Source organism: Argiope bruennichi, chromosome 9 (genome assembly GCF_947563725.1).
Source record: "Argiope bruennichi chromosome 9, qqArgBrue1.1, whole genome shotgun sequence".
NCBI lineage: Eukaryota > Metazoa > Arthropoda > Arachnida > Araneae > Araneidae > Argiope > Argiope bruennichi.
In genome coordinates this window covers 1,740,876-1,767,710 of record NC_079159.1, presented here as the reverse complement: position 1 = coordinate 1,767,710, position 26,835 = coordinate 1,740,876, and the positions used below count along the sequence as shown (strand labels likewise).

The 26,835-nt window shown below is 32.8% G+C and overlaps 1 protein-coding gene across 2 annotated transcripts in view; it reads left to right on the top strand.

Moving 5' to 3' along the window:
- The window catches only part of LOC129983668 (papilin-like), a 123,826-nt gene extending 98,404 nt beyond the window's left edge, over positions 1–25,422 (top strand). Inside the window, exons 28-36 of one of the 2 annotated variants that reach the window (XM_056093237.1) lie at positions 1,827–1,877; positions 4,211–4,381; positions 5,120–5,286; positions 8,675–8,765; positions 11,651–11,788; positions 13,028–13,057; positions 17,248–17,616; positions 20,314–20,586; positions 24,081–25,422. In XM_056093237.1, the coding sequence (XP_055949212.1) occupies positions 1,827–1,877; positions 4,211–4,381; positions 5,120–5,286; positions 8,675–8,765; positions 11,651–11,788; positions 13,028–13,057; positions 17,248–17,616; positions 20,314–20,586; positions 24,081–24,235 (1,445 nt within the window). In that variant the 3' untranslated portion in view covers positions 24,236–25,422. The remainder of the gene's footprint in view (positions 1–1,826; positions 1,878–4,210; positions 4,382–5,119; positions 5,287–8,674; positions 8,766–11,650; positions 11,789–13,027; positions 13,058–17,247; positions 17,617–20,313; positions 20,587–24,080) is intronic. The other variant, XM_056093238.1, reaches the window with a different exon arrangement.
- Positions 25,423–26,835: the final 1,413 nt, after the last annotated feature.

Sequence of the window (26,835 nt, the reverse complement as noted above, 5' to 3'; positions counted from 1 at the left end):
GACAACAAGATCTTGTGTACATTGATACTGTGTGCCGTTTTTATAAACTTCTGGGGCTAGAAGTCCCCATAAGTTTTCGATTGGATTAAGATCGGGACTTCTCGCCGGCCAATCAAGTAAATTTGCAGAATTAGCTTCAAACCAGAGTTTTGCACTCGTAGAAACGTGTATCGAAGCATTATCCTGCTGAAAAATATAGTCCCCTGAAGTAATTAGTAGCGCTTCAGGTAACAAACTTTCTCCTAACATATCAACATACCTGTCCGAATTCATTTTATGGTTGATAAATACAATTGGAGTGGTTCCATTTACTGCAAAAGCGCCCCATACTATAACCGAGCCACCACCATATTGACGCCTGGAAAACACTCCCTTGGTCTTTCGCAGATCATACCAAAAATATCGAAAAACCATCAAGTCCATCAAGATTTAACTTTTTTTCGTCCGAACAAATTACATCAGCCCACTTTTGACCAAGAGAAATGTATTTTCTGGCGAAGTAAACTCTTCTTTTCTTGTGATGATTTGTAAGAGGGGGGGGGGGCGTGACACTAATTACCCATAAGAAACTTGAGGATGTTTACTCAAAACATTTTGAACAGTCCTTGTTGAGCATGGTAAACTCAAATTTTGTCTAACTTCATTTGCGGTTTCTCTTTTCTCGCAAGCTCTCCTTACAATCATTTTTTTTTGTCGACAAGTGAGAATTTCTGGTCTCCCAGTTCACTTTTTCATACCATACATCCCAGGATTTTTTAGAAAATTATAAACCACCGTTTTAGATCTCTTGATTCTTTTTGAAATTTCCCACCCACTTAATCCACATTCTCGAAAAGCAACAATTTTTCCTTTTTCAGAGTCAGAAAGTTGAGTTCCTTTGGGCATAGTTTAAAAATTCACACTGAAAGTCGTCGAGTGGGAAATTCTATTCGCAAATGAATCTTTTAACTCGGAATTGTCATTTTATGCTTTCAAATATGCAAATTTTTAAATAATTACTGGAGAAAAAGCAATGCCCTTATACTTTTTTCCGTTTTCATTTAGGTTTAAAAATCAAAATTTAAATTTTTGCAGATTTAAAATTGAAAATTTTAATTACTTTACGCATAAAATATTTTAGTTTTACTTCTATTTTTGCTGCAAAAATTTGCATACGATTCTGTAAACAAAGCTTCTAGATTTGGCGATTTTTCGCGTGTCCTTATAATTTTTTCGGGCACTGTAGTTTAGAAAACACAACTTTACCGCACATTTCAAATGCCTGAATATGCGATGCAGACCAAGTCCGGGTCACCAGTTTGCAGAATTGTGAAGAGGAGAATAATCGACACCTATTCTTTATTCGTCCACGTATCTGCAGACGCTAAATTTAACACCTATTTGAATGGAAACTTGACTTTTAAATAAAAGGCAAGTGAGAAAAGTAAATTCTAATTTACGAATACAAGTCAAAACATATGCATAAAAAAATATGGTAAAGGATTTTCGCATTGTTAACACACACACACACACAAAAAAAAAATATATATATAAAATTATACCAAAAATGTAAATTGCGATAGAAATATACGTCAGTCTCTTATGCAACGCTACAAATAGTTTAATTCTAACTTTACGATATTTTTTAATTAAAATAAAGCCCTAATTTATTCACTTTCTTATTTGTTTTTTACATATATATTTTGAATGACGAATTACCAACTAATATATTATATCTACCTATTAATTAAAGAATAATCCTAACATATTATCCAATTTCTAATTTCTAATAACTAATACTTGTGTGTGATATTTTTGCCTGATTGCATGATAACCCTTTATTTTAGTTCAACCACCTGTACCCGTGACATACACCCCTCCAAGAACTTCAAATGAAGGTATGTAGCTATAAATTTGGTGAAAACTTATTCCTGAATTTTCAATTTATTTAACGAAGAAACGGTGTTGGAATTTCTTAATATTACATAACTTTTCTCATGAGTCATTTTCAGTACTCTCTTAGAACATATTTCAATGACTTCAAAAATTACTATCTAAGCACTTAACGCGAATCCTTTTAAAAATGCATCTACTGAAAAGCATTCATGAAAACTAGAAATAAACCTAACCAACAATTTTTATTTGAAAGAATTTTTCATTCTTTATACCAAAATATCAAATATAAATTTCACAAAGTATTGAGTTTTTATATTCATTTTACAATAAAATTATTTCCATTTCATTAATAAAATCGATAAAAAAAATGAACTCATTTTTTTATTCACTCTCTCTAGATTTAAAAAAAAATTTAAACAGTGACAAAAAAATGTAGTGTATTTATTTAATAAATGATAAAATTCCTTTGCAAATAATACAACCCCTATTGCTTTCAGTTCTCAAAATATTCCTGCCACATTTTCAGCAAATGCCTTCCAAATAGTACTGCTTCATGATTTATAGCTAGTAAACTAATGTTAGATAGCTTTGAGAATAATTCAGCAGTTATACTTGTCACTGAAAAGAATATCTCTCATTAAAATATTTTTTTATCAAGAATTCACTAAGCAAACAATCCATTTGGATTCCTTCAGTAAAATCAGCTTTAATCCCCCCACCAATCCCCCCTTTTCACAGAAATGAATTTATAAACATTTAATTCATTTAGAATGGTATATTAATGTTAGAATACTGAAATTTTAACTCTATGCTTGTCCATTCTGAATGATTTAAAGTAACACTTGTTTAGAAACAAGCAAAAATCGCATGTACGGCCGCAAATGTTCGAATTCGTTAAATGTAATTCATTGGGATATGCACTGCAAGAGGAGCAAAGATCATCCAGTAAAAATAAGAACATTTACAGTGCAAAGATTTGCCCAGTGTTAATGTGATACCAACAGAACAGACGACAGTGCATGGAATGCCGCACAATTGTCGGGCGGGTACATCCTACAGCAACTGCGACTCCTCCTGCTGAATCGTCGTCCATTGAGCAGGAATTTCGTGAAGGGATTCCTTCAGAAAAATAAAAAGAGAGGTGAAAGAGCAGCCCGAAGTAAATCTATCTCAGAGTAATATGGCCATATGAATCGCACACTGAAATGGCGATGGTTGAAGCAATATTTAAAAAATTAAAAATTCATGACATCGGTGCTATTTTTTTTTATCCTATTAGTTTTTAATAAAATTCCAGATTTAAAATCGATAGCTCAAAGAACATCTATTTTTAAGGTAATGGGGTCAGTGAAACTAATTCAATTTCCCATTTTTCTCAACAAATCCGTTTCCGCTCCTTTTTTTCTCATTGAAGCAAAAATAAAAATGATGTTGGTGATGATAATAAAAAGACGTAGCTCCTTTATTTTTACGAAGGTAATCTACTTATCCATCCCGAAATAATTCGAATGCAATTAAAAAAAAACTTTGAGGGATTATTCACTTTCCTAAATGCTGCTAAAATTTTACACTGCAAAAAAGCTTGAAGTCACTGTCAAAGAATACCTTTTTTTGGGTCAGAATAAGTATTTAACCTGTGTCAGAATATGACCAAATATTATATTACGAAATGGGTAGAATATGAGTTAATTACCACGTTATAAAGTTAAACATACAGCTGTGAATTTAAAAATAATAACATGCGATATGTTGTTGTTTTAAAGGCATTCTTGGCATTATTTCTTTATGCTTAAGTGATGACTCATATATAAAACATTAACATTTTGAGAGAATTCGTCACGCATTGTTGAATTGCATAGAAAATTGCAAAATTTAATAATACATTACATTTTTTTAATTCAATAAGAATACAAAAAAGACAATTTACGTGATCAAATTAAGAATCACCAGTCTGAAAGATATTCAGATCCAGGTTTCTTCAACTATAGAAAAAGTTCTTGAACTGGATCGATTCAGATGACATGTAAGATATTCTTAACTTTCTTTTGAAAATAATAGAGCTCTTTTTTGGTAAAATTCTAAAATCTAAGTTACCTTATTACCCTCAAGTACCTTGTGCGCAATGGTGCTTTTTGAATTGGTAGGTTTATTTTCTTTTAATAATTGCAATAAAACAAATGTGTTTAGAAGTTTCGGTTTTTGAGAAAAGTAGCCACATGAAAATGAAATTCTTAACCTCATTCGATGGATATTTGCGCGGCAATTTTTTTCCCATCTGATAACTTATCATAATGTCCAACCTGGAGACTTTCCTGTCATTTTGACTGCATTTCAGATGTCTGCCGACTCCCCGTTGAGCCCGGTCCTTGCAACGAAGCCCATCCAAGATGGTTCTACGACGCCCAGACCCAAAACTGTCTTCCCTTCGTATTTGGTGGATGCGGAGGCAATAAAAATAGATTCAAGACATCCGAAATCTGCTTGAGATTCTGCACTGGGATAACAGGTAATGTAAAGAAAGATTATATCAATTTAAATCTTTACTGACTGAAACACTCTCGACTCTTTTCTTTCTTTCTTATACAGCGATAAAATATCGTAATCCAAAAACTATTCTCCATATTTAAGTCATTCTGGCTCCAAAAATCACGTTTCTGAAATGATGGCTGTCAGCCTGCTTGTTTAAATGCAAGAGCAATAACTCCACAGTGAGTCTATGTAGACTGATTGATGAATCGAGCTGGGCTGATGTATGAGACTTGCGGATCGAGACAGGTTTGATATGTTGCCTGCACTTCCTTCAAAATGAGGGGAAATCTCTGTATGTTATCCTATGTGCCATATATGATACGAAATCTCAAAAACACAATCAACTTGATAGAATGAGTAGCACATGGTTTTATTGCAAGAATGTGTGTAAATAGAATTTCGGTCCAAATTATTCAAAGACTAATTTGTGTGTCTATTTATTATTCCTTCTATTTATGAACTACAATCATTGAAAATGGCAGGCTCAATTTTGATCAGAATATGACGAAGATAATTCCAAATGTTGAAGAAAAATTGATTTGCACGAGAGGATCGAGGATAGAAAACTTGATTTTAGAAAACTTAGTTTGATTTGACACTCTTTTATAAAATATACACTTTTTATTTCCTTCTGAAGACCAGACCCTATGAATATAAAACTTTGTATAACTATTTACTTTCGAAGATAATTACTCTAAAAATGTTTGCCTTGCAGCCATTCCGCCAGAAAGACGCCCCCATGTTGCTCCGACGACGACTCCCACTCCAGAACCGACGCAGTGCCCTCCGTCCAACTGCGCAAATATCCAGTGTCCATTCGGCATCGAAGAATCTTTTGATTTCAATGGCTGCTCATCGTGCAGATGCTCTAACCCGTGCGAGGTATTTCAGCAACTATTGTACGAAATAAATAATAATAATAATAAAGAATTATAAAAGATTCGAAGCCCACTTCGAAATATAACATGATAATGTTTCGAGCTTGTTTCTCCTATTATTATTTTATTTTTAAAATCTACTGATAATTATGTACCAGCTATACACAGTTATGAGGTACCAACTTCGCACAATACATATTAGTATCGTCGCAATATGCTTGATTACGAATTCAACAACTAACCCAATGATAAAATGCCCTAATATATAAGCTTTAATTTTAAGAGTCCATTGAAATAGGAGAAAAAATTATATGAAAATAAAATTATCACTGGATTTTTTTCTTTATAATTTGAATAGGCTTTAAAAATGGTTTTATGCAATAATATATTCCGAAATTATTCGGAAAAACTTCAAAATGTTGATTGTAATTAAAAAATGTAGTCAACATTTTAAAATCTTTCGAAGTAAATATGCCAAGAACTAAGTACAAATGTGTTGACTGTTTTGTCCAAAAGAGCATTTTGAATGATTTCTGAATTATGCATGTTAGCTGATGTAATTCACAGATAGTATGGAAACTATAAACATTAGCATGCTAATAGAAATAGAAGCACGTTTTTATACGTGTGTCGGAAAAGTAGAAAGCACTTTTTTTTTTAATTAAAAGTGTAATCTTGGAAACAAAATAGTACAAACATAAGACCCTATTTCTGGCACAAAATGATATTTTAAAGGTTATTCTTATTTTTTTTAGCTTTCTTTCTTTCTTGCGATGTTCTTTGTGGTCTAATTTCGTGATAATATTGTTTTTAGCTCTTTTACGATTTTCTTAAGCTTATTATATTTTTTAAGACTATTTTCTTGGTACACTAATAAAAACATGCTTTTCAAAGAAAAATTCTTATTGTTTTCTATTGTTCAGTCATTGGTGAATTTCATATTTTAATTTATATGGAATATTGTAATCAGTTTTTTTTTTCAGATAGTCCTATGAGTTCACCGGATGGCATATCACATTCTTACTAATTATTTAATTACTAAAAGCTAATTAAACATTTAATTCTGAATAAAATTCTAAAGAATTTTTAATGTTATATTATTATCGAGAACACGTCTGCTTCGTAATGACTTTTAGATATCCAGCACATTAGAAAATAAAATCGATTAAACTCCATCTTTCCAAAAAGGAAGCAAGCCAATTTAAAAAGAAAGGGAAAAAATATGTATATATAAAATAAATAAATAAATAAAAACTTATTGACTAATCTCATAAAATAGATAAAACTAGCGAAATCGATAAAATACCTTTTTGATCTTCAAATTAATTGCTATTAACTACAACATACTTTTTACGACGATTGTAAAGCTGTTGGAAGTGACTCGAAGCGACGATACCACATGCGTTGGAATTTCCGATATTTTCATATAATGTATGCCTGTCCAGATTCCTTTGAAGAGATGGAATCGAATAAATCTGCACCCTCAAATCCGGGGAATATTTTGGATACTGAAAAATATCACCACGCGTATAGCGAATTAAGTTGCATTAGGATCGCAGTATCTGGGAGGACGTTGTCAAGCAGAAATCTCAACAGCTCAATTTGTTCGAAGACGCCATATTTAAAGAGAGGTGAGGAAAACGCTGAACATCATTCCATTGGTCTCGTGCCTTATGCTATTTATTGTTTTCCCAAAACAAGAAAATTCGATCATACGTGTCAACAAAATCACGAAATCTTTGCATCCGTTTGTGCCCTTTTTCGTCAACCTGCTCATGCAGTGCAAACCACGAATATATTTTCTGCTTACTCACTGTTCGCTTGGAATCTGTTGATTAACGATCGATCCAATCATTAACTGTTTTCTTTCCGTCATCGAAGCATTTAAATCAGTGGAAAACGTATGTTTTTACTAATTACTTCTATTTACTCTTCCGTTTATCAACACCTACGCTGCATGGATTCCATCGCAATTTCGTAAATTTTCATCAAAAATTTAGCTTCCATGCGTTGCTTCAGTGTTATATTCCATGAGTTGTCATTCTTATTCCGTTCAATTGGTTGCAGCGATTAACTCTGCTGAGCAAACAAATTTCGAAAACAGGCGACGATTAACATGTGGTACAAGGACAACATTCTGACCGATGTTGTTGATTTAACACAGAACCATTCACCGAACTTATAAAACAGAACTGTGTAAAAGAATGTGAAAATACCAAATCAATTTCCGAAATTCTGTTACAATTAAGATGGAAGAAAAGCAACAAATCTAGGATAATATAGTTGTTGCAAGGCTTAGAATAAGGGGTTTTTTTGTAACAACAGTAGGCTTTACTGTCAGTAATTTGACAAAATCCGTTGTACTCGTATTAAACGGTGACAAGTTTTGATGACGATTTTCGCTATTGTTGCATTTTTCATTATATTAATCACAATTAGTTTTACCCAGAAAAATCCTAAATTTTTAATATATCTACTTGTTGATTTAATTAAGGATTATGATAACAAATAAAGGAATGACTCACCTCATCCACGTCTCGATATTTATTACAGCGAATAATTTTTTGTATACAGATTCAAACTACACATTTTGTAGCGCGTTTACAGGAAGCACCCGTTTCCTCCAAGCATCCCCTACGAATGCCCAGTCCCTGAACATAAACGAGAGTTCAAAGTTCTGGATTTTCATTGCGCCATCTGTTGGCGTTCAGATGAATCACCACTACTTATTTTCAGCATTCGAATAGCTATAAATAATAGTATTGAAGCAAATGAAATATTTAAAAAGAATTTCAGTTTATTCTTTGAAAAAAAAGCAATATTTTTAACTCTAATCAATATCACTGTATTAATTAAAATTACTCAATGGTTGTTTATTATTTATGTATTATTAATTACAAAACTTAATATATTAAAAATTAATCTGCAACGCAATTTTTTGCATAAAAACTATTGCTCTGTCTTCTCATTAATTTTAGGGCCTAAAATGCTTTTCTTACTACGATCCCTACAATTTCGAATTTTAAACAACTCAGAAATGCAGATTAAACCCTCATTGCTTTGATTTTCAAGAAAATAAAAAAAAAATATGTATTCATTCGGGTGAACCGAAACAAATTCCTTTAGCAACTGATTAGGGTTTTTCTTTTTTTTTTTTTTTTACATTTTAACCTTAAGCTCTTACATGATGCTAAAAATCTGATTTACATATATATATATATATTGCAAAAAAAAAAAATCCTGGATTTTTTAGAAAATAATAACTTTTTTAATGTAAGGAAAACAAATCTATACCAAACCAAATTATTATAATTAATTGAACAGATTATAATGTTTTATTGCTTTATTGCATATTTCTTACATTTTATTGAAATTCGTGATGCCTTTTACAGGTTCATAACTGCCCTGACGGAAGCAGATGCGCAATCGACGTTGTGCGCACGTCAAGGGAAGGAATACGGACGGAACCCGTATGCAGAAGAGGTTGGTTTGCCTTCGAATCTTTAATAAATACTAAGCAAATCAAAATGAAAGAGTATTGCTGTGAGTCGTTTGCAAAATTTTAGGGTAAATCATACAGACAATAACAAGACATTTTGACAATAGAGCATGAGGTTGCAAACTCAAAACTCAATCAATCGTTACAGGGGGCCTTTTGTCGATGAAGGATACGCTAGATGAAGTACACAAAACAGAAAACTCACAATAGGAAAATCACAAAGTTGATTGAATATGATCAGACAACTAATCTCCTGAATGCTTGCTTTAAATATTTTAAAGAAGATTTATTGTTTGTTACTGCGTCCTGCTTGCTATTGTATATATCATGTTGAGCATGATTTTTTTATGTTTTTATGAAAGCATGTTAAGAAATCTGATATTATGTATGGTGTATCTTTTTCTTTTACTTAATTCAATGACAGAGAGCCTTCGTCATCTTTTCGATTTTGGATCAAGTCTCGGCTGTTAATATTCTTGTATTCGTGATCGACCTTTAGAATTCGTAGAAGAGTTTCTGTATATGTATTGGTTAGATTAACTTTTAGTTTTAAAGATATGCAAATGCTATTTGGGGACAGGTACCTTATATTATAATAGAGATGCGATGTCATATTCAATGACAGATCAGGTGGATCTATCTCTCACAGATGTTCTGCATCACATCAGCGACAATATTGATCCTGTCGGATTGAACTTGCACCAGTCACCGTATATGACGGACCATCAGTGCAATTTGATCTTAAACTCTAGATTTCTGCAGCTTTTCCACCGCAGTATAAAACATGCAGGAAACAGAAATTCCAAACACTTTTCATATAACATCAACATTCATTCGTTTTCTCGATAAATCAATTCTTTCAAAACAGTGGTCGGACGTATATTTAATGAAGGAAAGAAAACATTATTATATGCAGTTACACAACCAAACATGAGAAGACATTCTTCTGCAAACAAAAGTTAAAATAAAAGCACCACGTTTACTTTTTCACAACAAATGTGGCTGCCCTATCCTACTTTGAAAATATTTCCTCTAGTGAATAAGTTCTTCTCGTACGTTTATTAGAAGCTGTGCGCATCAATCAAAGCAAGTGCAGTGCAGTTGATATACTATCTCTTCGAAGTCCCTCTCTTCGTTTCGGAAATTTCATTGCAGCTTCTTAACAGAATAAGCTACATGAAATGCAAATACTTTTACAGAGATACTATACATCTTCATCTTTTCGAGCCAAAATTTTCTTAATTTTTGTTCATAACGTCAAAGAATCTGAAACAAGAAGACGAGATTCCGCTACATTCATTTACTTTTATTTAAATCATAATTCAAGAAGCAGAACGTGCGTGTCACGTTGCACTCCATTCTGCCATTTAGTTATAAAAGAGAAGGTGTCGGTCGCTCAACATCAGTCATTGGTGTTGCGTGCATCTATTGTGCTCTCGGAAAACTTAATACTGACCAACCTGTCAGAGTTTGAAAAAGGCGTGATTGTTACAACGCGGTGCGCTGCTTGCTCGGTGACAGAAATAAACCAATTATTCGAAGCACGCAAGGAGTACTGGATCTGCCATTATGACAACGTACATAAAATTCGGTAATGTGGCATCTGCGAAGCATAGCAGTGAACAAGGGAAAAGACTTACTGGAAGGGATAAAAACGTGTTGACTTTCGTAGCAGCTTAAAAGCACTCTTTATAACGAATAACGTTTGAGATAAATTATCTCCGAAATCCCATTTTAGCAAAAACTACCGAAAAAAAAACTTCATGCTTCGAATGTTTATGAAAGAATTGCGATTCGTAAATCTGTGGTAACATTACATCATGCTTTTAGCGTGAATAATAAAGCTTTTCTTCTGTTTCATGGGAGTTCATATTATTATCCATTTGTATTTTTTTTTTCACTTACAATTTAGACGTTTGTGGTGAAATTTAGTAACGATGTCACTTTCAAATTTTGTTTATTCGCTGCCAACTATTTTTTTTTTTTTTAATTCTTACAAATGGCACAAAAAATTCCATTACAGAAGTTTATGAAATGCTGTTAGAAAAATTATCTTAATAATGTGTCATTTTTCAGTTCTTTTTTTATTGGATTGCCTGCATTAAGAATACAGATTCACTTCTAATAGATAAAAATCAATAGAAAATAAAACATTTTAAAACGGTTTAGAATGCCAATAGCAACAAATGGCAGTGCAAACATATATCCTGTCTTCTTAAAAATTATGCAAGTTACTAATTATCTGCAACACAGCAAACATTGCCAATACACATTTTATTTCATTTATAATTGGTCAAACCTAAGCAATCGAAACAAGGAATTGAAAAGTATATCATCGTATGGATCTCTACACCACACACCCAACATCTATATCAAGTTTCTGGTTACTTAATTAGAATCTTTTTCTCGGATACTCCATGTCTGGTGTGTATCCAGCTATTATTTTTTGTTGTATCCATTTAAAAAATGCACCATTTGACGTATTTAATGTTTTCTCATTTGAGATATTTTTTTCCCTAGAATATTTTCGAAAACAGTAATAGTAACACAACACAAGAAAAAAAGAATTATTGAATGCTGCGTACCCTCGCGTAAAATACTTTAAACGATAGAGTATGGAATTTTCCAGATAAATCCCCATTTCTCGGTTCCTAATGGAAATACAGTTAAAATTTCCAGAACTGCCATTTTTAACTTCAATATAAGAGGTCATTGATTTTGAATATCTGTTAACTCCAAAATATTATTCGTTAATAAAAGTTGCTATTAGTCACTAATAATAGTTGTTAAATATTTCTGCCCAGCGATGACACTCTTACAGTTTTGCATCAATGCATTCTAAGTTGGGACATTTTCTTAATTCTTTCAGTAAGCAAGCCTGGTGTCTGTCCTGTGGTCAGTGGTCCCGGAAGAGACTGCGAGACCCGGTGCAGGGACGACGCTGACTGTAGGGGAGACCACAAGTGCTGCAACAATGGATGCGCCATGACTTGCGTCCCGCCAGAAGGTATGGCTCAGTTTCATTAAATTTGCGAGCTTTTTTACATAAACTTATTTCATTTTCATAAATGTAGAAATTATGTAGTGCTTTTCTTTCTCTGATCTTAATCAATTAGAATATTCGACCGAATTTATATAAATGTGCCTATTGATATCTGTGCAGTGTTTTATTGTTTGATGATAATGCATTACTAATCAATGAATATATTTAATGGAGTTTCATTTCAATATAAAACAGCAGCGAGTGATGAATTGAAGGAAAAAAACAATTGAATATAAAATAATAACTACAATAAGGAAACATGAAAAACTTAAATGTTGAAAAACAATTATTAAAATTTATATGAAAATAAATTTTAAAAGTAGTCATTCATAAATTATTGGCAAAAATATTGAGATCAAAAAAAAAAATTCGCAAAGGCATGAGATGCTGAATGAATTGTAAAGAAATGGCGCAACAAAGAATATCGAAGAAAAAAAAATTGGAGCATTTATTGAAAATTAAAAAAAAATTATCGCTGCAACTAAAATTTCAATTTGCCTAAAGTATCTGTCATTTTCAAGCATTTATTGAGATTTTATGATATTTGCTTGACTTCCAGTTTTTAATTTTTAAAAACATAATATTCTACTTTATAACGGTCTGTTTAGAAAATATATTTGAATGTATGGTTTTTATAAACAAATATAATTAGTTATTTTCCTTTTGATGAAAAAAAATTCGGTCATGTTAATGGTAAGGAGTAAAAATAACTAATATCATATTCCTCAAGCCTATTAGCGTCACTATTATTTTTATCTATTTCAATTGTTTGTGCTAATTTAATAGCTATTAAATAAACTTTTTCACTTACTACAATTTGATTAGAGAAAGGAAAGTTTTCTCTACAAATTTTAAATATAGAATTCACATTTTTTTTTTAAATTTAATTAAAAATTAATTTTAAAATAAAATTATTAAATTGAATTTTCAAAAATAATGAATTGAATATTGTAAATGATATTTGTTTTCAATTTTCATCAAGTTTTTTTCCTTGAAAATTCCTTAATAAATCGCATTTTAAATACGAATAAGGTTGGATTTGCAAACATTTTGTTTATGTTTACCTCTCTATTTATTAATAAAAAACACATTTTGTTTAATATTTTCAAAAATCAAACAACGCCGCTCAATATATTTAAAAAATACAATATTCTGTAACTAAATACAGTTAAATATTTTGTAACATCGAACATTATTTTTCAGATGAACTCTTAGTTCCAGCTACGCAACCAGGTAAGGTTTTTATTTATCCAACTATAGCATAGATGTAACTTGCAATGCACTTTTTAAAAATTTTATTAGTAATTGATTGCGGAAACTTCATCTTTTCAAAGAAACGCTCTTTATCCTGACTGTTAGAAGAAAAATTGTCTATTAAAGGAATACGTTAGAAAAATATCTTATATCAGGGTCATCCAGAAAATAAAGATATACCGTTTAAATATACTAAATAGAACGCACAAGGTTTATTGAGGGAGAAACCATTCCGTTACATACCTAAAGCTTCCTGTACTTCTCTACGTAATTACTTCATACATTTAAACATTTGTCGTATCTGGTCACGAGCCCGCAGAATTTCTACCTTATAATCTCCTGCCGCCAGTTCATGAAGTCGGGTAGTCACTCTCAACTCGAATTCAAATAAAAGAATTTGTCGATCATCTACCATGTAGTCCAGACTTCTTTTCTCTAAGATGAAAGAGTTTCTGGTAGATAAATATTTTGGAGGGATGAAGAGTGGGGGAACGTAGTTACTACCAGGCTCAATGCTGGAGGCAGAAGAGGCTGTATTATCTCGATCCTGACCGATCAAATAAGAGAGAAGCTCAACAAAACAATTCTTTTATTTACAGCCTTATATATTTACACAAAAACAACTTGTTCTCATCTAGGTTAATATTATTTACAAATATCAAATAACAGTTCAATCACGAAATAGTTCCTCGATCAAATCGGAGAATAAATCACCAAAAAAAAAAAAAAAAACGGTAACAGATTGTTAGCTCTAAACGGTTCCTCCAGGGCTGTTTCAGAAATCCACCGATCTTTACCGGGTGAATCCTAACACAGAAGCCCGAATCACACGGAGGTTTTCAAAAAATCAGGAAAAATTTCTCCGGAAACCGACGTCTCTCCGAATTCCAATTCGAAGCTTCTCACTGCTCTCCTATCTGACTAAAAACAAACAAAAATGAAGAATTTTGTTTACGTCAGATATTCGCCTCCGTTTTTCTTATTGATGAACTTGAGTTTATTTTCGCCCAATAATTGCTCAGCATCGCTTAATCAATGGTCAACACTAGATCGTGGTTATGTCTGTTAAGGACCCGTCTTTGTAACTGACCCTTCTTGAGAATATGTTAATTATAAACAATTCACAGCTAACACCGGCTGAAGTTCACCTGGGTTCGACACATAATGTCAACGGTTGTTGTTGACTGATCGTTTCTTGATGATTTGAGAAGTCTCTTTATAAGGGAAAAAAAGTTTAGCATTTGGATGTCTTGACATACTTCTCCCTTGAAGACATGATGGATATATTTGAAAAGACGAAAAACACATCTATGTCTCCTCACCTCTATATAACAAATAACGAGATACATTGACTTTACTAGCGAAAAGGATCCACATATGGTGGTCCGTATGCACTTACCTATGTGTGGAAAACGGGTGACGTTACATCTGGTCGAAATACCAATTACCATGTGGGGAAAAGGGAGAAACGTTACAAGGCCAACATGGAAATTCTGAAGATCCTAACTGGCTATGACAAATCTTTAAATGTAGGAGGTGATTACGTAGAGAAGTGAAGGAAGCTTCAGGTATTTAACAAAATTATTTTTTTTTCTAATAAATATTGTGTTTTTCATTTTGTATAACTATTTTTTGGTTGACCCTCCTACTGAACTGACTCTCAGTTTCTTCCTCATTCAATAACTTGAATGTTATTTAATGATGACTTATTTCATGTTTAGACAAAAATTGTATCCTTCAGATTGCAACGATGTATTTTATTCAAAAACCGTTACTAATATAAAATAGTGAATTCAAGAAAGTGTTATCTTTATTTTTTAAAATTTGCATGAACAAATCATTTAAGACAAATCTTAAAATTCTGATTTTCCTTTTACTTGTTGCTCACATCTAATCTCATCCGGTGGAACATGGATAATTCAAACATTCTCAGTATTTTTCTAATTTTCCAATAAACATTATATTAAAATATTTACTGCAATTCCAGTTTATTTTGGTTAATTCGAAGTGAGAACTAAAATCTGTTAACAAAACTTCTTATTCCTGAATATTTTTTTTTAGTTCCATGCTTTATATATTCAGTGACTGTAGGTAAATTATATTTAAAGCCCTTAGTTCATTCGAAAATTTTACTACTGGATAATGAAATCTATCAGAAAATAATAGTTTTTTCTCTCTTTCTTTTTAAAGTTTGAGCTCATTAACATGTTAATTACTCTGTTTATTTTCAAATTTTATTGTATCGCTGCTGAGTTCAAAATTAATTATACTGCTTGCTTATTAAAATTACTTAGTTCTTTTCGTCTAAAGCATTCTTATTAAATTATCAAAAAAATTAATTGGAATTCCTATAGTATTTACTGAATTATTTACTATTTATTTACTAAATAAATTTGTGCATTAAAACATTAACTGCCATTTTTAGTCTTGATATACTCATCTTTTGACAATAATTTTCTTGGTTCAAATTTTCAATAAGTTCCACCCAGATTCGAATTATCCAAGTTTCATGCACATTTGAAACGCATTGCTTTGATTTGGAAAAGGAAAGCATTGGCCCAGGGGAATTGAAACAAGTTCCTTCGGCGCCTGCTTATTAGAAAAAGAAAATGTTTCAAGATTAACTTTTTGCATCATACTAAAATTTCTGCGATTTCTTTGGTTTTATCCACGACAGTATATAACTAAGTTTTGTAATATATTCAGAAAAAAGAAAAAATATTTAAGAAATAAATTCCTTTTTTTTTAATAAGAAGACACATTTTCATTAAAGGATTATTAAATAAGAGAAAAAATCCTTAAATGCAATAATATCTTATAGTTTTGTAATAATTTCATTTTGGAAATAAATCGATTTCTATCTAATGATAATTTGAATACATTATAATCGTAGCCACATGTTGCATCAAACTGCAGAAAGTCTTACGATGTGTTATGACGACGAATTATTTTTTCCTCGTTAGGTACATACTAGAGCCCAAAATTTAAATGGCACTTAGAATCAAAACGAATTTCTGTCTATTCTTTTCACGTGATGATTCATTTTATGAAGTCTATTTATATAATTAATTTTTTCAATTAGAAAAATTTACTGAAAGAATTCTTTTTTTTCGGTGAAAAATTTAAAATAAGAATATGTCAATTTACAAAATGAAATAAGTGTAAGGTATTGTTTTTATTGGTTTCATTTTTCACTGAAACTGAACTGAAAACTCTCTCTATACATTCATGTCGATTCAAAGAGAGGAAGTTATATTTTCACAGAGTCAATAGAAAATTTGTCATACGTTTATCGATAAGTCTTGCTGCATGCGAAGTAATGTAACAAACGCAGCAAGCAGAAATGCTTTGAATGCTATAATTTACGACGATGCTCGAATAAAGACTTGTATGCAGCGTGGTTATAACTAAACTTCCCCTATAAACAGCATCCAGCAAAGCAAACGGGTGAACGGATTGCAACGAAATTCGTTATTTAGACTACACACGAGATGCACTCACAGAGTTTCGAGGAAAAAAAATTAGCTCCAAAATGTCCACCAAAGGGTGCCTTTTTCGAAAAAAATCATTAAATTTAACATCGTTCCTACATCGCCCTGGGCACGATTAACAACTGCTCCTCTTGTGCAATTTCGTCCTAAACTGTTCTTGTTTCTCGAAACTGATCTGTTTTTTCCCCTCAAACAGCGTACTGTTATTTTTTCCTTGTCTTTACTTAATGTGGTTCGATGACGAGGGGAACACAAACGAGTCAATAAATGCCAACATTGTTTCAGCATTCTGTTTTGGTCGTTTGGTGTGCTAAATTTAATGTTTTTCTCGGAAAAGGTGCGCTCTGGTGGACATTATGGAACTAATTTTTTTTTCTCGAAGTTCTGTGAGTGCATCTCGTGTGTAGTGTATATAACGAATTTCGTTGCAATCCGTTCACCCGTTTGCGTTGCTAGATGCTGTTTATAGGGGAAGTTTAGTTATAACCACGCTGCATATTCTGCCATGCATTCAGTCGCTGTAACACGCTAAGCTTCATTTTATAACGTAGAAGAAGTGATGTTTTATTTTCCCAATTTTGCTCACTTAATTAACTTATATAACTGCATGGATTTTTTCCCCTTCGTATGCATGTGTACTAAAACTTCTCTTTTGCATGTTTCTAAAAATTTAACCAGAACCGGCTCACATTATTCCGGGACCCAATGTAACTGAAGGCCAAATTGGAGAACCGGCAGAGCTGCCTTGCAATGCTGTTGGCTGGCCCAGACCGACTGTAACCTGGTGGCGAGATACCACTATGTTACCGCTGTCTAGCAGGCGGTACGAGCAATTGTCCAGCTACGCTCTGCTCATAAGGTCTGTGGCGTATGAAGACGCAGGCGAGTACTCCTGCCATGCTCACAATGGCATTGGTTCTGGTGCTCTTTTCAAAGTCACCCTCATAATCGATCTACAACCGGAACCTTTGCCACCTGCTGGAGGTGAAGAACCAGATTTCAATTCTAGGGACTCGGAACCTGTAGCACCAAAGCCCTTTGAGTTCGGTAATTAAATGTAGATTTTTTCTTATAATTAGTTTTCTGAAGTCTCTTAGTTCTCCAAAATAGAGGAAAGCAGATGAAAAGTATGAAAGATTGCTCACTTGCAAGGGAAGCTCTAAGGGAATGGCGAAGTATACAGCAGATACACTTACTGAGTTTACATAATGAGTGATTGACAAAGATTATTTTATATTTTTATCTTATTTTATTATTTTATATTTATTTTTTATCCGTGGTTACCTATTATTTTAGAATAGAAATGTATAAATTGTTGGAAAAATTCCTTAACTAGAGTAAATTTTATTTATACTTCTATAAATGCAACTTATTTCAACATATGCATTAAACATAATAATTATTTGAAGATCCGATTAATTTTTCAAACCCTGTAGAGGGTCTGAAAAATCAATCATATCTTTAAATAAATAATAGATTATACCCAGATGTCCATAACCCTTTCGGGACGGGAGGCCTCTATCCTAGACGCACGCATGGGACGGAGTGTACGCGAAAGGAATCATCCCGTAGGACCGGGGGTTTTGAATCGTTAAGCTTAAGTTCATTCATAATTGCTGCACATTCTTCCTTCACAAATCAGGTTTTCTTGCCATTATAAACCGAAACCAAGACTTTCCGTAATTTTTTATTACGGAAAGTCTTATTATTCGCGTACTTCTCTTTTTGAGAAGTACGCGAAATGCATCCGAAATCTACCCAAAATAAACAGAATGAATTGACGGTAAAACCCAAAAAGACTAGTTACGGTTACACAGCAATAACAAAAAAAAAAGAAGGAAAAAAAAGGAAGAAGAAAAGAATTCGGAGTGAGATCAGAAATGCAAATAATTCTATCAAGTGGTGCGTTACACAACCCATCTTCGTTTATTAACATTACTCTTACCCCCGCTTCCCCCGCAATAACTGATGAGTAAAATACCAAAGGCTGAATATGATCAAACTGAAGGGCAGGATACCAAAACTATATTTATTTCAAAAGTAATAGACACAGGGAGCCATCTAGTAGCGTTTAAAATGCACATATGCATCACCGTCCCATGAGTTTCCAGAAATGCACGGTGGGACGCCCGGCTGTGAGAGACGTTCACTGGTGATGCCTATATAACACGCCCGCCGCGAAAAGGATAAGTCGAAGTCAGTAATAGTTTGCAAAATCTTTTATTTTTGAGTCTGAAAAATGGACTCAAATATAAGAGATTTAGAGGGGGGGGGGAGTATAGAAGGAAGCTATAAAAAATGCTTCCATTTGAGCAAAAAAATTCATTCTTGTTTGAGCATGAGTGATTTAGCTATCATTATAACTTAACTATTACAGAAGAAATGACATTCTCATATTTTTTTTATTAAATTGGATATTTTATAAAAAAGGAGAACTTTTAAGCTTTTAATTTCCCTGTAACTTTAAAAAAAATAAATTCTAAAACAAGTCGTTTGGCAGACTATGTTTAGAGAAGACCAAGAGCCAATAAAATATAATCAAGCCATACAGATTAGAATATTTTGTAAATACATTTCTTAAAATAAATTGTTAACAAAAAAAGGGGGAAGAGAAAGGTACGCCGCTACAAACTGGTGACCAAGCAGGTGCCAGTTACATATTTCTTTTTTGTTCATGGATAAAATAGAATGAATGACTTGAAAATCCGCAATGTATATGAAACATTTCTTACAGTGTTCAGAAGATGTGTTATAGAAATACGTATTGTTCTTCTAAATTTGAGAGGAACAATGTGGATAATAAAATGCTTGTCTCGCAACATATCTCTGATACTATACAAGCTGACTCTCATTCTCTAATATTTAAATGACAAATTTTAGATTCATATACTTCAAAGAGTTGTCTCAATTCATATACCTCAAAAATTATACATACATATACACATTGATACTCAATGAAAACTTATAAAACAAATATGAGGGTTTTTGCTAACTCTTTTACAGATAAATAAAATTAAATATGTTGTGGAATAAGCAAAATGAATGATGAACTATTATTTTTACTCATCGAACGCAATGTCTACTCTTTGTTAATGCAGAATTTTTAGAATCCTTCGTATGTGAATGATACAGTATTCATTATATTTACGTTATTAGAGAGCGAAACAAAGTTTTTCAATCATGAGAACGTTGTTGCTGCTGCACACCCTATTCATTTTCTTTTAACATTGCTTCTTTCTTCAAATTTCAAAGAATAGTCCGTTATTTATTACATGAAATGCGATGACGATAAGCCAACGTATGCATACAATATCCAACTTTCAGAAGATACTTGTGAGTAATATTTCTTAACTACATTCTTATTACCCATGGAAATTCAATGTAAAAAAAATTAAAAAACTTTTAATCTAAATATTAATCATCCTAATTATTATAAAGTGGAACAAAATGAGGATTATTTTTCTATGGGCACTCTATTTAGATTTTAAACACTTAGATATCAACTACTGTTATTTAAAACTAAATATGATCTAATTCTATAAATTATAAGCACTTTCAAATGCACCTAAATCGCATTCTAAGTTATTTAACCGAGCTTAAAGCTACATGGCTTATCTTTGGCCAAATGACAATGTTATTCTGAGAATCAAAATGCAAACATTTTGCTAAAGTGCTTTGGTTATTTATCATTCTATTATTAAATTGTTTCTATTCTATTCTATTATTGTCTTTGCACTCTAACAGCACCTCTTGAGACACGTGTCAGTCTCGTCACCAACGAGCCAACTGCCGGTGCTCCCCTGCAGATAGATTGTTCTGTGAAAGGTCCTTCAGAAGCAGTGGAAGTCACTTGGCGCCATCAAAATCAGGTCATAGTAGAAAGTGATCGCAAAAGATTGCTATCGAATCACACACTGTTCCTCACCAAAGCTGAGGTCGCTGACAGCGGGGAATACAGATGCAGTGCCGAATATCAAAACAGCTTTTCTACATCCGCTATTCATATAACGGTGAAAGGTGAGACTCTTTTTTTAAATTCTTTACTTGAATAGACCTTATGTCAATTCCATTAAAACGTTTATGACTTCTAAACAACTACTGAAACTAGTGCGAGTGCTCTTAGCTGAAATATTCTCTTTGCATACGCAATATACTGTTCTTTGCGTTTAGTTTTGCAGTAGATGGATGAAAAATGCATTATGAACCTTTGGCTAATGTTATAATGACTTAACAAATTTAAAGTTTCGTCATACTGTAAGAGAACTAGGATTTGAGTGTGAATAAAACGTCCCATACCAAGTGGCTAGCGGTGGGTCGGCATGCAAAATCATGCTCAAATTGAAAACTCCGGTCAAAAGTGTTTACGAATAAGAGCAGGAGCTCCTCTGTTTTGTTCCTAATTCCCGCCTCACTTGCTGAACTATAGTCATGAGTGGGAACTTGTGGAATCGAAACTAAAATGGAATGATCTAAAATTATTTTAATAATTGCGTACTTAACGTTGAAATTTTTATTAACAATTATATTAATTATTTAGAATTGTGTTAGTAAATATTTTATCTAATTAATTAATTAAATATTTAAATTTTGATATAATTTACAATTTTTTTTAATTATTTGCATTAATTACCAATTAATGGCGCATTTCATTAGTATAAATAATTACAATTATTTTAATCAGATCTTTACCTATATACAAAGTTTTTTTGAAGCTATAAATTGAAATATCGTTTGTAGTTATTTTCAAATTCAACATTTTTTCTGAAAGAATTCTAATTTCTTTTTCATTCTTCCCTTTATGGAATCAAATGTTGCTCATCAAGATTTCGGGATAAATATTAGCCTGAGGCATGCGATACTTTTGGCTTTCCTTTCATTTGCAGGAAATAATAATCAGGAGGGTCATGAAATAACTTTCTGTGTTTTGAGACGTCCGCAGCTAAAATTAATGAGCGGAATTTCATATTCAAACTGTAGAAGGGGGATAAATTCAGCATTCTAATCTAGGAATAAAACACACTGGTGGGAGACACTTTGGCGCTGCAGGAACGAAACGAGTCTTCATAATGCTCTTAAAATGGGAAGTTTCAATAATGTTCAGATAATTATAGAAAAGAACGACATGAAGCATGAAATTCACAGAAAATAATATTTTCAAAAACAAAATATCAATCTTAATACCAGAACCACAGAAAAAATACCAGGACCACATGCAAAGCTGACATTCTCTGTGCACAAGACATTATATCGGCATCTTTTGATACTTTGTTCTTTTTTGTAGAACTTAATTCTTTATACCTTCCATATTTTACAGGCAAAATTTTGTTTCATCCCATTTTTAGTTTTTTCCCTCCAAATATAGAAAGTTATGTTATATTCAGTCTGTATTTACGGCAATACACAAGAACGAAATTATCTCTAACAAATTATTATAAAATTTGAAATGTTAACAAGCTGCACAACTTGAAATATATCTTTTATGTATCTTTTTCATCATCCTGAAAATTTTATAGCTGTAGCAGACTAAAATCAGTAGTACAAATGTTTAAATCTAAAAGGATCATCCTGACAAAATGAAAATTTTGATTAAAAAAGTATATACTTTAATTGAAATGTAAAGAAAAAAGATGCAGAGGTCTATTAATATCCAAATTTAAGTATGAAAAGCGTTATATAATATACACAGCAGGCTCAGCGTGGCATGGACTGAACATGTCGTTATAAGTCCTCTGCAGAAATACTGGGCCATGCTGCCTCTATGGACGTCCATAATTACGAAAATGTTGGCGGTACAGAATTTTATGCACGAAAACTGATCTCTCAATTATGTCCCATTAATGTTAGATGAGATTCATGTCGACCTATCTAGGTGGCCAACACATTCATTAAAATTGCCCAGAATATTCTTCAAACCAATCGCGAACGGTTATGGCTCGGCGAAATGGCGCATCGTTGTTTGGGTACATGAAATCCTTGAATGACTGCAAGTAGTCTCCAAGTAGCTGAGCATAAACATTTCCAGTCAATTATTGGTTCAGCTGGACAAGAGGACCCAGTCCCTTCCATGTAAAAAGCGCCCCACGCCATAATGGATCCGCCCCCAGCTTTCCCAGTGCCTTGTTGACAGCTTGGATCCATGGCTTCGTAGAATCTGAGTCACTTTCGAACCCTATCATCAACTGTTACCAACTGAAATTGTGACTCATCTGACAAGCCACAGTTTTTCCAGTCATTTTAGATGCAACGGATATGGTCATGAGCTCAGAAGAGGAGATGCAGGCAAAGTCGTGTTTTAGTAAAGGAACTCGAGTCGGTTTTCTGCTGCCACAGCCCATTGAAGCCAAATTTTGCCTCGCTGTTCTAACGGGTATGTAAGTCAAGCGTCCTGCAGTTATTTCACCAAATGTTATTTATCTGTTAACACTGACAATTTTATTCACATGTCGCCGATCTTGGTCATTAAGTGCAAGCTGTCGACCACTGCATTGTCCGTGTTGGGTGATTATTCCTGAAATTAGGTATTCTCGACCCACTCTTGACAATGTGGATCTCGGAATGTTGAGTGCTCAAACGATTTCCGAAACGTAATGTGCCGTGCGTATAGCTCCAACTACCATTCTGAGTTCAAAGTTTGTTAACTTCCGTCATTCGGGTATAATCACGCCAAAAACCTTTTTACTTGAATACAAATAAAAGCCCATCCAATGTACTACATACTTATACATTTTGCTATTGCTATCTGTATATTTGCATATTGTTATTCCATCACTTTTGCTGCCACAGTGTGCGTGTGTGTATATATATATATATAATATAATATAATATGCACAAAGCATGTTAGAAGGGGGGCTTTTACACTGATTTTTTTTGTTTTTTTGACTGATAATTAAAAGATTGTCCTGTAAAGCGTTGAAAACAAAGATCATAAGTTTATATAGCGATTATGAGTATAATTCTGTGCACTTTTCAAACAGCAACAGCATCCGTAAAAGTAGGTAAAATCCAGGATATAATAAATTATCCCCCCCCCCCCGATAATCATTAGTGGCATGGAAAGGAAAAGAACTGCCCAAACTGCTTTTGTGTCTTTTTTTTCCCTTGCTATTTACCTCTCATCATATTTTACATTTAAAACATGTCAAATTCTCACTGATAGTGACTTTGCGGCAATAATGGGACAGAAAGGGAATACATTTCTTAGGCGCTATCTCGTCAATATATCGTTGATTTCAACAGAACTCTGATTAAAAATGCCATATCAACAATCATCTTCCCACACGCAACAATGCCTTCTGCTATCGTTTAATGAAGCGATAAAAATCAGCACGGATTCTCGATTCTAAAAATATTTATAGTAAAGAGGACATCTTGAAAAGGCTAAATACCATGAATTTTTCAGTTGGAGCTTGTTTCCTTCAAAATAAATTACATTAAAACTAGATTAAAATGTAATGATAATTAAATGCCAGTACATGTGAAAGTATAAACGATTTCTTTTTTTTATTTTTCAGAAGCCTCTCCAAACACCACCTGCATTGATAATCCACAGTTTTCTAACTGCGAAGTGATAGTTCGAAACAGGTATTGCAACAATAAATTCTACGGAAAGTTTTGCTGCGCGTCTTGTATGAAAGCAGGACAGCTGCCAGCGACCCCAGATGCGTGAGAGAAATCAACTGTTGCCACCAAGTGGTGCTAAAAACTTTAAATAAAGTAGAAAGAATGCGCTGCCATTCTGATACGAAGTCAAGAAACACATCGCCGCTTTCCTCCAGCACTTTTTTTTAAAGAATTGATTTATTTTGTATATAAAATCGTAATTTTTTTCTTTTCATTATTCCGTATGAATAATTCTTGAGTATTTTTAAGGCTATATTATTTTCTTAAATGAATTTTTCATGCAACTACATTCTAAGCACAGTTTGCCGCCATGTTGCAGTTGTTACTAAATTTGGGACGTGAAATCATTCATAATAGAAAAAAAAAATTAAAGATAAACTCTATTTAATTAATTATCATGGATTTTATTTCGTTGTCATGCATGCAATATGTTTTCACGCATTAGTTTCATTAAATTATCGAAACGTGAAAACATAAAACTTTTCAACCATCGGTGTCCACTTCGTATTAACAAAGAGGCTTTGCGATGTTATTTTTTGTTTGAAATCCAAACAAAATTCAACATTATAGCATTTCAAGCTTATTTTTGGCTGATTTCCAGATTTCATTGCTATAATAATATATCTCTGTCTGTAGTTTTAAATATAAATAACTGGAGGTAGTTACTTATATGTAAAATAATATTCAATAGAAATATCGGCTTTTACGGAAATCTTGAAAACTATTGATAAAATAAAACCGAAGAAGTGATAACTTAGTGCAAAAATATTTATTTACACATTAAATAGAAGATTCTTATATCATAAAAGATATTAAGATTTTTAGTGAAAAGATACTAATATCATATTTATAAATAAATTATTTATTAAAATATTAATTACAAAAGAAAAAAACTTACGAAAGATTAAATCCGTATGCCGGGGACAATTCATCTTGTGACGATTTCCAGGTTCAATGAGCTTTTACTCAATAAGATCTTCACACCAAACATTCAACAAACTGACTTCAGTTTTCAAGTTCAAATTGGAAAATTTTGATGTGTAATATCTCATATGCCTTATTGTCGATACTCCTGATGCTACTTTTGTCTCTATAAAGCATTTCTTGAAAATCATTTTTATGTATGATACTTTGTACTAGTCTGAATGATGGTTATTTATACATTAAATGTGACATCTGTATATTAGGAATTGTCTATAAGAAGTATTTTTTAAAATAAAGTGTTTTAATGGAGTTTCTGTCCCTCCAGGTTTTTTAAATGTATAAATCTGTTTTGTATGAATTTTTCAGTCGCGCATAAAATAAATAATCCCGAACATGTATTGCGAAAGATTACTTTCAGTAATCAGGAATTAAATTATGTATTTCAAAAACAATCTTTTAAAACAAGATTTTTTTTTTTTACCTATACACAAAACAATTGTATTTATCATTTCAAATGAGTTGTACATGATTCTTCTTTCCAAAATTTTCTTTTTCTTTTCAGCTGAAAGACGTAAAAATAACGGTTTTCGTAATCTTTATTATTATTATTAATTCAATAACCTAACTAAGTCCTAATTCATCCTAATATAAAGTAATAATTCCTCCTCCATAAACATGATCTTTCAGTAATCCCCCCAGCCAGAAATCGCAAGGGTTAAACGAGTGAACGAGGAGACTAGTCATCCGAAAAAGCTCTGGATATTGCATGATGTTTGCCAAAGTTAGGACGAAGTGGGTCTTTGACTTGGCGCCCAATATGGGGAGTTGCTCCATCTTGCAGTAGTCTGCAGTCCAATAAGACAATAGTCTGTAAACATTGCCATTCCTGCTTTTCAAGAGTAGCTTGTTGTCAAAGGAGCTCACTGTACCGGGCACTAGTGACAGAGCCTGCTATCCCTGGGGAATGAAAGTTTTAAAGAAAAACAGTTCGAGGATAAAATCAGTAGTAAATCTACACCATGCAGTCACGTAATCAGTTGGTGTTGGTGCAGGTCGTTACGAGATGAAGCACCCCATATGAGGCAATTTTGATTATTCACAACACCATCTAAAGAAAAGCATGCCTCACCGGACTATAGAATTTGCCAAGACCACGCGTCATCTATTTCCACTCTGGCCAAAAATCGGCAAGCAAATTCATAGCGTGTTTGTTGGCAACATTTCGCTACGTGGATCTTATAAGAATACCATTTTATAATGGGTCTCAGAATTTTTCGTATTGTTGACCAGGGGATTCGCCAACTCGCGAGATACAGATCAAGTAATTGCTAAAGAACAGCTGAAACTGGAGGCTCTTTTAATCTCCGTGCGATTTCTTCAACAGTTTCATTCGCAACTGGTTCCGCCCTTTTCCTGGCAACACATCTATGTCTGTAGCCTTTTCAAATTTCATAATCATCTTCATCAAAACATTCTTTGACATAGACCTTTTTCGCAATCCCTTTAAACGGCGATATTCACGTTGTACGGATAAGATATTCCTGCCGTTTTGGTAACCCAGTTTTACCAGTAAGTGCTTGATTAGCATTGAAAAAGGCATTTTTGGGCTCTGACTGCAAGTCTCTTTTTATAGATTTCACTAAAAAATTCCCTCTAGTGATCAAATTTTAAACTATTTTTTTAGAAATCTTTTCCGATGATCCGTATAACGTGTAAACTAAA